At 41.1% G+C, this 13,492-nt stretch overlaps 1 protein-coding gene across 1 annotated transcript; it reads right to left on the bottom strand.

Annotated features, from left to right (window-relative positions):
• Positions 1 to 581: 581 nt before the first annotated feature.
• On the bottom strand, positions 582 to 12,033 carry LOC108666638. Its single transcript, XM_018153550.2, has 6 exons — positions 11,739 to 12,033; positions 2,785 to 2,841; positions 2,205 to 2,523; positions 1,907 to 2,063; positions 926 to 1,007; positions 582 to 647 (listed from the first exon to the last, which is right to left on the bottom strand). The coding sequence occupies exons 1-6, from the start codon at positions 11,772 to 11,774 to the stop codon at positions 582 to 584; spliced, it is 717 nt and encodes a 238-aa protein (XP_018009039.1). The 5' UTR covers positions 11,775 to 12,033.
• Between the last annotated feature and the right edge of the window lie 1,459 nt (positions 12,034 to 13,492).

The following is a 13,492-nucleotide window of genomic DNA, read 5'->3' as shown; positions in this document are numbered from 1 at the left end:
GTGTTATTGGGACGTGAACTGACGTGCCTTAGTGTTATTGGGACGTGAACTGACGAGTCTTAGTGTTATTGAGACGTGAACTGACGTGTCTTAGTGTTATTGAGACGTGAACTGACGTGTCTTAGTGTTATTGAGACGTGAACTGACGTGTCTTAGTGTTATTGAGACGTGAACTGACGTGCCTTAGTGTTAGTGGGACGTGAACTGACGTGCTTTAGTGTTATTGAGACGTGAACTGACGTGTCTTAGTGTTATTGAGACGTGAACTGACGAGCTTTATTGTTATTGAGATATGAAATGACGTGCAATAATGTTAATAACTTGCAACAAACTCCCATTATAATTAGTATTTGATGAGAAGGATGTTATGAACCGGTATACCAGTAAATATCTCAGAACTTCAGGTTTTAACGAATTAATGCAAAGGTGAGAATTTCAGGTTATTGACAATCAGTTTCAGTTCTAAATTTCTAAATGATTTGCAAAACTTTATTCTGCAGAAACGTAATGAAACCATTATTACTTTCCTTTTATCATTACAAAGTGGTGCAAATATCTGATACAAAATTAGAATTATAAAATTAAAGATTAAGCTCACTTCTGGTGGTGGGAAGGTCGAACGTCTTGCCATCGTCCACCACAGCAGTCTGAAAAACACAGCGACCTCTCAGCCATACGCAGCCTTCTACAGTTTAATTCATCAATCATTTTACTTTAAACGTTTGAATTTAACAATTAAAAAAAGAATAGAAATACTTACAGGTCTATGCTCATTACTATCAGCGGGATAAATCAAGTCCTGCACAACGCCCAGCGTGTACGAAGTCCCGCGACAGCGTCCCGCGTCGAGGACTTGCCTATAAGCTTAAACGCTCGTCATGTACGTCAAGACGCAAGGGTTAGGTTCACATCCCTGGCAACTCACGTCGTTCAGGAACTGGCTGAAGGTGGCGTCATCGATGATGGCGTTCATGCGGGAGGCGTAGAGCAGGTGGCTGATGCGGTCCCTGCAGGCAACAAGTAATTATTTCGTCACGGTGACTCACACGCACGACACATCACAATGCTAGAGACCTGAGGTCACTCATAAACATTCACAAGAACGATTGCCTTTCAATTTCTTCACGCACCACGCTTTGAACAATGACCATTTTAGAGCCTTGCCCTCACTCATTGCCCAAACAGCATAATTTAACAATGAAATAATTGAATTTGTAGCGCAAAATTTACAGTGACGTGGTCCCCGACGAGTAGTGGGTGCCAGACACTTTGGGGAACGCTGACTTAGTCTTACATGTACACAAATACAAGACCAAAAACCCAGGTGATCAGAGAAGGGTAAAAAATGCAAATCAAAAATCTAAAGAAGAAGTCTGAGATTAGATTTACAATTAAAAATGATTTACACCAACAGAACTTACGAACAAGTTCAACAGAACAAGTTCTGGACCAACGCAGAAATTAGACCTCAGTGAAAGAAAATGCAATCACCAGCACCTACAGCGCCCCATCACCAGCACCAACCCATGCAAAAAAATAGTCGAAGGACCTACAGGCGGTCCTCACGAAAAGCAACCTATACTCAGAAAAATAAATAACTCGGTACTCACTGCAATGAGTACATTTTCTCGTCGGCGAAAACGTGGTCACGGACGGACGGACGGACAGACATACGGACACAATAGCGCCTTTTTTCCATAAACGAGAAAATGCGCTAAAAATGATTCTTAGTGAATAAAATAGTGACACACTTCCTGCATGTAGCACTGATATATCGTTAGCCAGGCTAAACTAGTCCTGGATTACAATGCATCAATGGTAGTGTCAATGTAAAAAAAAGCATCGCTATTTGGACAAACATCAGTAATTTCTCAGAGTGTATAAAGATTACGATGCTTAGACTCACGCGATCTCATCGGTGTACTCATCGTCCACTTCGCAGGGCAGCGCCTTGGAGCCGCGCGTGCAACCCGGGGACGATCGCCGGCGGTAGACCGTGCCGCTCCCGCCTGCCCCAGCACCGGAATCCACATTACCGGTGACGGGGGCCGGGGCAGTTGTAACTGGGGGAAAAATTAGAATTAACTAGAAAAAAAAATCCAAGAAAGGTGGGGACGTAAGTTGAGTTCCAGCAACTGCTGGATTTCGAGGCCTGCAGCGATAAAAATAATTTGCCGAGATTTAGAAAGCAGATTTGAAGATACCTGGCGGTGGTTTAGGTGTGGTCCGAGGAACCGTGTTTGTGGTTCCGTCCTGGCCGTTCTTCTCGGCACCGAAGTTGATCCCCACGCCAGGTGCACGAGGTACGGTCATGAGGTCACGGCCGTTATTGAGTGCCGTAGCACTGCCACCAGGGAGGAAAACAATGTTGTGTCCGTTTTTAGGCAGCCGTGTTGGGAAGGGGAGAGGTGACGGTATTTTTTCGATTGCCCCGTTAGCGTTAGGACCATGTGACTCGAAAGGACGGTTACTGGAGCTTTGCGGGCCCCGAGTTTCAGCACTCAGAAATTGTAGACTGCCATCCTGCAAATTAAAATTTGACCCTATTTGATGGAATTTGAATGAGCAAACGACTTAACTGAATTTTACTCAACTACATAGGTACAACACGAGCTCAACAAACAAAATATACGTCCAATAGAGATGAAAGAGCCGACACGAACAGGAAATCCTTGTCATATAGTGATCTAATACTACTAAATTGACTGGACACTCTAAGAGATCCTGAACGACTTCTGTACAAGAAAATCACTAAAAAACTTCGCAACAATTAAGATAACTTGCCTTGGAGCGACGTCTTCCAGCCATTCCGCCTCGCTCTCCACCTCCAGAACGCAGCGTCTGTGGCGGCGGACGAGAACAACAATAATAATAAAATAATAATATATAATATAATTATAATAATAATTTCCATGTGGAATGATTATACGCACACGAAAAAAATATAATATCTTTGTGCCTATTTTAAAGCCGAAAACTCATTAATATCAATAAACTATACCTATCAAGTGCAGTTTTTCGTAGCAGCTAAGTAATTTCATAAGGATTTCAACAGTACAAGACGAAGGCTGGGACCGTCTCTTCAGGACGTGGAAGGTTGACCTCACATCGTCAGTCATAGAATAGAATAGAAGTGTCGGCACTGAAGAAATAGGCCCATGGCCTGTTGCCGATTCTTGAACTTTTCGTAACTTGATTCACAAGAGATCCGGCCGGCCTTTGGAACCCGATCTTTCCTTAGCTTTCCCATATTAATAATTCCCATGGGGGAATAATAATACGCTCACGAAATGCCTCTTTGACTTATATAACGAGAGTTTTTATGGAGACGTAAAAAACTTATTGGGCAATAAATCTGAGCCTCATAACAGGGAGGAAGAAAGGTTTCATTCTATTCGTCAGTTAAGGAAGCACTACGGATTGCAAAAAAGTCGCCCATCGATAAAAATTTTTGTTTGACGAAGAAATTGCAAATAAATTAGAATATTTGCAACGCATTAACAAACCTAAATTATCAAACGACAGTCAATGGCTGTCATGGTCGCAGCAAGGTACTGAGCCAGGGGTTGTAATGGTAGCAGCAAGGTACTAAGCCAGTGGTTGTCATGGTAGCAGCACGGCACTNTCTGAGCAGTGCCCTCCGCCCCCGCAGTCTCTGAGCAGTGCGCTCCGCCCCCGCAGTCTCTGAACAGTGCCCTCCGCCCCCGCAGTCTCTGAGCAGTGCACCTCGTCCCCGATCTGTGGGTGGAGCGCGCCCCCCGTATTGAGCGGCCTCTTCACTCCCCAAGTATTGCTGAATGTCACGTTCTTAGAAGCGCTTCAAGGCCAGAACCCCAACAGGCCAGTTATTCATAGACACAGTAGCGGGACGTCACGGAAACGTGCGAATTATTTGTGTTGCCTCGTTGAGTAGCTTTATTTCAGTTCATTTGAAAGTTAGGAATTAATGTTTTGATATGATTAATTATATCAATGATTTTTTAACCTATATACACTGTCTTGGGTAAAGTAGAGTCAAGCAGAACCCACACAGGCAAGGTGTTGTGTATATTCTTAATCTGTCGTGCCATCCGCTTTGTGATTTTTGTGATCAGTGCACATTTTCTGGTAATGTTTTGTACATATTATACGTATTTGTATGTATTCTACTGCCAAGATTCTCATTATCTTTTCCTTAACAAGTTTTGTTATTTCTTGTCAGGAATCCAGTTTCTGACTCAATTCTCAAGCACTTTTAATACATCCTCCGAATATGCACACAAGAATATTCATTTATTTATTATCCCTCAGGTAAAGTGAGTTATTTGGCCATTTGAGAATCTGGTGTGGATCCCCTACACCACTAATATGGACATAATTAAAAGTAAAAACTTACATAGTTCATACTGTCAATGGCGCAGAGGCGTAACTGCTAAATGCACGCTCTGAACTCGCTAGAACAAAAACATGCTTCCCATTTATACATAACAAATTACGGAACTTTGTTCAAAGTCTTATTACAATGAAGCTTATTATCATTCAATATAAAATAAAACATAAGCTCGACTCCCAGTGCGCAATTCAAGTTCCAGCCGCCACAAACGGCGATTAACTAGAAGAAATTTGACGTCCAATAATGTAACGATCTGAGCATTTAATGCCAATAACTTTAATTGATTTCTGGCGGTTAAACGTGAATTCGTAAGCCTAGTAGCAACGACGATCCATGAGTTACTAAACCTGAACAGAACCTGGCTATGTCAGATATGTGGGATGGGACAGTCCATGGAGCGAGTCTACGTATAGCGGCCTAAGTACACATAACGGCCTAATTGCAGGTAGCGTTCTGAGAACACGTATAGCGGCCTTATTGTACGTAGCAGTCTAAGGCCGATTTCTCGTCGGTGATTGGTAGTTTTTGATTGAAAAATTTTCAGTGATTGACATGACGGAGTTACGAAGGCGTAGCTATTTTTGATACTTCGACCCCTGCACAATAAGACTCGAGCTTCCGGTCTGTACGACATGAGCCTCCGGTCTGTACGACGTGAGCCTCCGGTCTGTACGACGCGAGCCCCTGCACAATAAGACGCGAGCCTCCGGTCTGTACGACGCGAGCCTCCGGTCTGTACGACGCGAGCCTCCGGTCTGTACGACGTGAGCCTCTCGGTCTGTACGACATGAGCCTCCGGTCTGTACGACATGAGCCTCCGGTCTGTACGACGTGAGCCTCCGGTCTGTACGACGTGAGCCTTCGGTCTGTACGACATGAGCCTCCGGTCTGTACGACGTGAGCCTCCGGTCTGTACGAATTACAGACCGGAGAAAGTGTTAGCCTAGCTTCTATACATACAATGTGGGCCTGCACAGCAATATGGAGGTGAACAACTTGTTAGTGTCACCAAGCTGCTCGGCACATAAACGTCTTGCCAATTAGGATTCAGTTACTTAATGGAGGAGAAAGCTGGTCGTACCAGACACGGTTTCTCACAGTACGAGACCCGAGTTCATGAGTTCCATGGTAAAGTGAAACCTTATGTAGATTTTATTGAATCAGTCACATGAATCTCGATCAATGTGGAAAACATTTTTCTAAATTATCTTTAGAAAAAACTTGAGCGTGAGCCTAAATTGTTTCTTAGTGTAAAATGATTGTTTAAAGTAAAAAATTATTTCGCTAAAACAATAGGTAAAAAATCACTGATTAGGGATATATTAGCTTGATTGTATGCTTATAATTCCAGAACACACTACACATCTTAAAGGCTACAATGAAGCGTCAAATGAAACAATATCTTCCACTCTGCCTTGCTCTGTTGGCCGATATCTTCCACTCTGCCTTGCTCTGTTGGCCGCACCAGCAGGCTCTTTGATTGAAGATTGTAAAGCGTTCGTTTTATCCCAAGATAAAAAAAAATAAGCGAGCATGCCTTCTGACTCGCACTGAGCGCCAAGTGTTTAGCATTACTCTTAACAAATACTCGTACCTTGCTAGGCTGCAGAATATTCCAGCAGAAGTTTAATTTGTTCTGCAGGAAGAAACTGCCGGGAAATTACAAACCAACTACCGTTGCTCCCTCAAGCACTGGAACCGTGGGCTACAGAAGTAACAAAATTTAGAGTCGCCCCAGCTTCTGGTAATCCAAATCAGAAGCTGCCACGTCTGTAAATTTTCACTGGGAGGTTCATAGTAGTGTACTAAAGTACACAGAAAGTATGAAAGAACTTATGTAAAAATCTTGAAAAATTGAAAAGTGAGTGCGCGGATTAAATGATTTGAAAAGGAAACGTCGAGAAAACGTTTCAATAATTCCGAGCGTCTAAAAACCGTTAGTTAATGTAAGAAAGAAAACATTAATAATCAATTGAAAACATTGTTCATACGTCACAAATCTGCATTTAAACCCCAACTGACGATTATATAACAATACTTTGTTCAGCCTTGCCACCATTCCTGGGTAGACGTGCAAAAAATCAATTCCTAGTAGACGTGCATCACCAATGGGTCAAGCTAGTATATAGAGGCTACAAAAACTGGCTCCCACTAAAATCCTTTACTACACAAATATGGCAGGTTTAGCGCGATTCTTAGGCACGATTCCACGAATCCCCCACTGTAACTTGCCAGGAAAACTTGCACCGCAGGCTCTGCGCACCGCCCATAACAACAGTGAACCAGCGCAGACAATTTCTTCGGCTTCCATTATGCCCTTGGATTGAATTTAATCAGGTTAGTTGCCAGGCAGAGCTAAATAATTCCACAGCCGCTGCTGACGCTATAGACAATAACTGCTGTCCGAAGATGAGGAGACATGACGGAGCTTGAACGATGCAAAGCAACGAACAACATTTGCATTTCAGGTAAATGAAATAGGTGCGCATCTTTTAGAGGGCACGTATCCCTAAAGGGTTCGTATCCTTTAAAGGGTCCGTATCTTTTAGAGGGTACGTACGTATCCTTCAAATATTTACCAATGTCCCAGATTCAACCTGCATGGAACATAGGATGAGCTGAAGGTTATGAAGGAGTTTATGAAGGAATATCGCATTAATATGACTGATGCACTTACATCTTCTGATAAATCACGATCACGACTTGCAATTAACATTACAGCAGCTGAGAACTGGAATATTGCAATAAAAATGCTGATGTATTGCAACCAGACTTGTCAAGAACGGACCAGAGTCCAGAGGCTGGAACAGCGAGCTTCACGTGTAGTGAAAAACGATACAAGTTTTTGCGCTAACTTCTTCAGGACCATCGCAAAAACTGACTGCACTCAGCTTCCTTGTGTACACTGATGTACAGAATGAGGTGCACACTGACGTACACAGTGAGGTGCACACTGATGTACAGAATGAGGTGCACACTGACGCACACAATGAGGTGCACACTGACGTACACAATGAGGTGCACACTGACGTACACAATGAGGTGCACACTGATGTACACAATGAGGTGCACACTGACGTACAGAATGAGGTGCACACTGACGTACACCCTGAGGTGCACACTTACGTACACAGTGAGGTGCACACTGACGTACACAATGAGGTGCACACTGACGTACACAATGAGGCGAACACTGACGTACACAATGAGGTGCACACTGACGTACACAATGAGGTGCACACTGATGTACACAATGAGGTGCACACTGACGTACAGAATGGGGTGCACACTGACGTACACTATGAGGTACACAGATACGTACACAATGAGGTGCACACAGACGTACACTTTGAGGTGCACAAGATGAATTAAGTGCACAAGACATCACAAATCCCATACGTCATAGCACTGCGCACAACAGCCTGATGTCATTCAAGCGTTCGGACAAATCCGCTGACATGAAAAAAAAACTCAAAATATAAGTGAGTTAAGTTCCGGTTATTTCTCAGGATGTTAAATTAAATCAATCGAAATTCGATATTAAAGGTAAATATCTGCTCCATAAATTCACTGAGGTCATTGAGTCCAAATTCCATTCAAGGATCAAGCTTCTTACGATAGGTTAAAGTTTACTATATGCACGCTGCGCACAGTTTCAAAGCATCATAGAATACAATTGTTCTGCAGTTGAAGAGTTTAAAGACGTACAATTACAATAGTAAAATACCGATTGGATACGGAAGGGGAACAGGTACTGCGAACTAGAGTAAGCCCATCATGTGTAACATAGGCCGAACTTAGAATGAGTGTTTTTAGCGCATTTTCTCTTTTATGGAAAAAAGGCGCTATTTTTGTGTTCGTCATGTCCGTCTGTCCGTGACGTCACGTTTTCGTCGACGAGAAAATGCGCTCTGTCACTGACTGCAGTGAGTACTGAGTTATATTTTTGTACTATAGTGTGATTATGTGATGAGTTATCGACCAAGTTTATGTATCACTGGATAGGTAGCACCACTGGCTTGACTGTTGATGATGTTTGGGTTTCGTTCCATATTTTTCGACTATGTCCGGTGCTTGTCCATCTTCTTGGTGAAAAAGGCGTGAAATTTGTTTATGCCAAACTTTTACTTGTAAACATTAATTATTGAAGAGCAAATAAAAGTTAAGAGCGTAATAATATTATATATGTCACCGTTTCTAGTATATTGGTGTGTTAAGACGGTTGCATATGTGATGTACAAAATGCTGTTTTTTTTTTAATTTCATGACAATTTTCGTCAAAAATTGGGGTAGCTTTAGCCCAAACATTCAACCAAATCATAATATCAACATAGCTTAAAAGAAGAATGAAAAAATTCAAATCTTCACCATATGAAGATAATGTTGCCAGGACATTCTAGAGTTTGCTGGGCAAATCGAAACCATTTCTGATTTAGAAGAAATATAAGAAGCAGGCACACCTGTTCACAGGCCTTATGAATTATAAACATTAGTTGAGCTTAACCCTGCATGATGACTGTGCCATTGAAAACGTCGTTGTTGTTGTTGTTGTTGAATATAATGGACAGAAATACCCTGAAAAAAATTGTCAGCTCATCTGAAGAAGGACCTTCAGTTGAATGCATAGAAAAGATTTGACTTTTTGCGCTGGCCAGAAAAACAAGATTGTCCGACCTACGACTAGACGCAGTTTGTCACATGATAAATAGTGCAATAAAGGAACCAGTTCCCTGTACCAGAACTAGACAACTATATATGATGTTAAATGCTTTTTATATACTTAAAAATAAAAATAAAAAATCTGAAAGATCTGTGGTAATTTAATCTTGTCTAACTTCAACCCAATCAATACGAAACATAGGTCTCATAAGGTTTACAAGTATGGGACAAAGTTTCACCAATTAAAGATAACTTTGGCCCAAATATTAAAAAAAATCTTGATGATATTGCACAGAGACTGAAAGGTCTCAACATGGTTTTAGTGTAATGATTAAGAGTACTTTTTCGCATAAAGGTACATTAAAAACGAACATAATAAATGTCATAAGATATTGCGCTGATAAAATTTTCAATCTTTCTCCAGTTGACGGTAGTTGAGCGAAATTGAGCATAATCTTACGAAATGTAAGTTGAAGTTGAACTCTATCACGCCCGGGACTTTCGTATCAGCACGCAGCTATAAGAGTGACACGAAATTCACGTGTAAAGAGTTACGTAAAATTGCATCTAATGGCCAAAATAAAAATAAAACATTAAATAGAGATAAACGGCAAGATATATTAAATAGCGTTAACTGGGAGCCAGTGAATGCGTTCGAGATCGTTAAATGGTAGCCAGTGAATGCGCTTGAGGTAGTTAAGTGGGAGCCAATGAATGCGTTTGAAGTAGTTAAGTGGGAGCCAGTGAATGCTTTATAGATAGTTAAGTGGGAGCCAGTGAATGCGTTTGAGAATTGAGGTAGCTAAGTGGGAGCCAGTGAATGCGTTTGAGAATTGAGGTAGCTAAGTGGGAGCGAGTGACAGCGTTTGAGGTAGTTAAGTGGGAGTCGATGACAGCGTTTGAGATAGTTAAAAGGGAGCCAATTCCAGCGTTTGAGATAGTTAAGTGGACCGGCTACTCTCCAGAAAAACTTCTACAGTTATTATCTGTGGGAGCCAATTCCAGCGTCTGAGGAAGGTAAAGTGGGAGTCAATGATAGCGTTTGAGGTAGTTAAGTGGGAGTCGATGAATTTCAAACGTAAGGCAACGTTCGTAGAGCTTCTTTCCTTGCTTGCTCGGTCAGCAGTCCAATCACGGCGCAAGCGTGAACACAAATGAGAGGTTACAAATTATGCAATTAGAGATTATTATGCGGAAATGTAAATACAATTTATTTATTTATGTACAGATAATATTAATCATAGTGATTTGGCACAGCACAATTATGATTCCACTTCGTCATTGAAAGACAAACTGGTTGATCGACTTTGGCAGACCTTCGAAGAACTATCGTCTCAAATACAGCAGCGCATGCCACAATTAGAAAAAATAAATCAACTGCAAGCCATCAATCAAAGACCGCCTGGAGATATGACTCTCTCAAAAAAGCTGGAACCAACCGGCTTAATTTGCAGCTACAAGACAAGACTTAGTGGCGGCCAGACGCTATATACCTATGTAGATAGCGACCGTGCGCTTTGGCGGAGTCTGGATATATGCGGAAGAAACACAATTTCAAGTCATGAGGATCTGGAACTAGCAGTTCATTGCCAGATACCAGATCAGAGCGAAAAATAGTAGATCCTGGTAAAAAAAATTGCTCAGGACTCACGAAAACGTGATTTGAATTTGGCGAACATGAATCGACAACTGCCAGGAATGCCACGGCCAGATATCAAGCCAGTTCATGCGATGAAAAGCTAATCCATTAAGTCGTTCACCATCAGCGAACAGGCTCAATGCGATACATTAAGTGATTCACCATTAGCAGACGTGCACAATGCAGTGCGTAAGGTTGCTTTCTAATAGTGAACGCACTCAAAGCAGTATTTTTCGCGGCCTCGATATAATGACACACTGACAGCTAAAGATGAGGAAACATTGACTAACTAATACTTGCCTAATGTATAAGCTTACTTGCCGGTAAGACCATGTGGACGGCTAGTTGTCTGACGACTACAAAATTAACAAAAGACAAAGTATCACAGTAAACAAAATGGCATTTCTACAGTTAGGAAAAAACAATTAGCTACTTAACAAAATTCACGCAAACCTTCCTCTTTCAAACTTCCAAGCACGAAACTGGATTCGAACTCTGGCAACTATGCTAAACATGACCTCGAATTTAAGGTCCTGTTCTGAATAATAGCTTCAGATAGAAGAGACCGAGGGAGGACTCGGCCATTTATTTAACGTCGTTTCCCGCTGAAGGCCAATACGAATGATCCACTATTTGGCAGGATGAGAAGTCGCAGTAATTAACATTATTCCTCAGTGTGCTGTCGTTGGCGGTAGATTTCAACGTCACAGTCAACAGTGAAATCTCAACATAGCATTTCCGGGTTATCATTTCGCATTAAATTCCCGTTAGAGCAGAAACGCACGAGACGGAAAATTCAGATATGCAATATTTATTATATCTGAGGAAATTCTTCAAGTTGCATTTAGTTCTGCGACGATTTATCATCTTGTTACACGCTCAAGATTGACAAGCATACGAGATAAAGGCATAAAGCAATAGATCGGCAGTCTAACGTACTAAATTTTACATATATGCTAAAAAATATTTTCTATTTGTAATTAATTAAACATTTCCTGTAAATAGTTCCAAAATTTCTATAAATATTTGAGAGAAAAAACTTGTCAGGCACGCTGTGGCGGCACTCACCACAGAGAGGACGACGAGCAGCACCTGCAGCCGCATCGCTGTCAAGGAAGCCTCTCTGTCCTTGACGGTAACCGAATACCTGATTATTCAAGATTATTTCTTTATTAGCATAAACCGAGAACTTAAACTCGCAACTTCAGTCATCGAAAAAATCCCTTTGAATGTTTATAATGTGATTAACAACTTCAAGTTTCTGTCGAAGGGTGAAAAGTTTACAAGTGAGATTATGAGATTGTGTAGGTACGTCTTATGTAGCAATTTCAGATATGATCGAATTTGTTCATCATTTTTTACAAAACTTCTCTTTAACTTTACTTCTTGTTTGTCTGTCTGCTACAAATCTTATAATCGATATTTAACGCACTTCTACCTGTCCAATCGATCTGAAATTTTGCACACTTGCGTAAAGTTGGAGACAATGCATGAATCAATTGACAGAATAGAAATTTTTAAAGGTGTTTAAAATTTTTGAAACTTAAAAAAATTAGTAAATTATTTTTTTTAATGTTTGAAAATAAATTTGAAATTCATGGTACATGTGTTGCATCAAAGACACTGGATTCTTTAGAAGTGTTGTCTTTAAAAAGTAATTTTTGAACGCATATTATTATAACTAATAGATGCCTTCCAACGGGTTATAAGTAAGGTTTTTTTCAAGGCGCTGTAACTCGTTATTCTATGTAGGTTCCGGTAAAAGTCAAAGCTCGACTAGTATTATTAACGAGGAAAAAAAGTTTATGTCCATGCAGGAATCGCTCAATACAATGCAGGGATCGTTATAGTAGCACGAGGAATCAAGTTTTAATCTTCTGTGAGTGTTTGAAATTGTATCGGAATGTTATAGTACAGAAAATTTGTACTTATCATCATTATAATAAGAGAGAAGGGTCTGCGCCCTACAAATCGCAACGCAATCACAATCATTGTCGTACTTTTCAACCGAAATATCGCGACGAACAGAGTCTGTTGCCTAGTTAGGTTGACTGTCGTGAGTGTCGTCGGTAACTGAAACATCACGACCAGGCAATAGTCCCTGATTGCTGATTAGTGATTACCGATTATTTTTCGACAGCAGTCTGATTGGCAAGGAGTCTGCCGAAAATTGCAAGTGTAAATGGGATGTGAAATGCTTAAATAATAATAACTGATCATGGGTGTTACGTAATGAAGAAAGAAGGGAAATGAAAAAACAACGCTTACACCGGAGAACGATTGTTCATGCGATAGAATCCTACAAATACGCTCTAGCTCTTCAATCTCGGACTGACGGACTCTAATGTCATGACACTCATTGAACCGTGCACTTTGACGACAAGAAATTTATTTTAAGGAAAAAAATAAATGTTTTCAGTGTTTCTGATTACCAAGTAATATCCGTCTCCATCACGCATCAGCATTCATGAATGCTATAATCGTTAGGTACTGCCCAAACATTAATCCTAATAGAAACAGCCATTTTCAGAAATTCATAGGTGTAAAAGTGAAAACTACATTATTTACGGTAGAGCATTTGATATCTTAAATATGGGTTTATAGTAAAATGATAAAATTTGACGAGGACTCCGGAAATCCGGGATCAACGTATCTCGCCAACACGCAAGAAATAGAGCTGCGTCAACACACTACCGCTATCACCATCTCTCACCACGTCTCCCGCGACACTAACTGGGCAGTGGGCATTGCCATTGGGCACTGCAACTTGCAAGTCGATTTCACGGGTAGAAACTTTGCTTCTGGGACTTTTCTCACGAGTA

This window comes from Hyalella azteca, unplaced genomic scaffold, assembly GCF_000764305.2.
Source record: "Hyalella azteca isolate HAZT.00-mixed unplaced genomic scaffold, Hazt_2.0.2 contig8686, whole genome shotgun sequence".
NCBI classification, from domain to species: domain Eukaryota; kingdom Metazoa; phylum Arthropoda; class Malacostraca; order Amphipoda; family Hyalellidae; genus Hyalella; species Hyalella azteca.
Note: the sequence above shows the minus strand (reverse complement) of the source record. Positions and strands in the feature narration are given on the sequence as shown.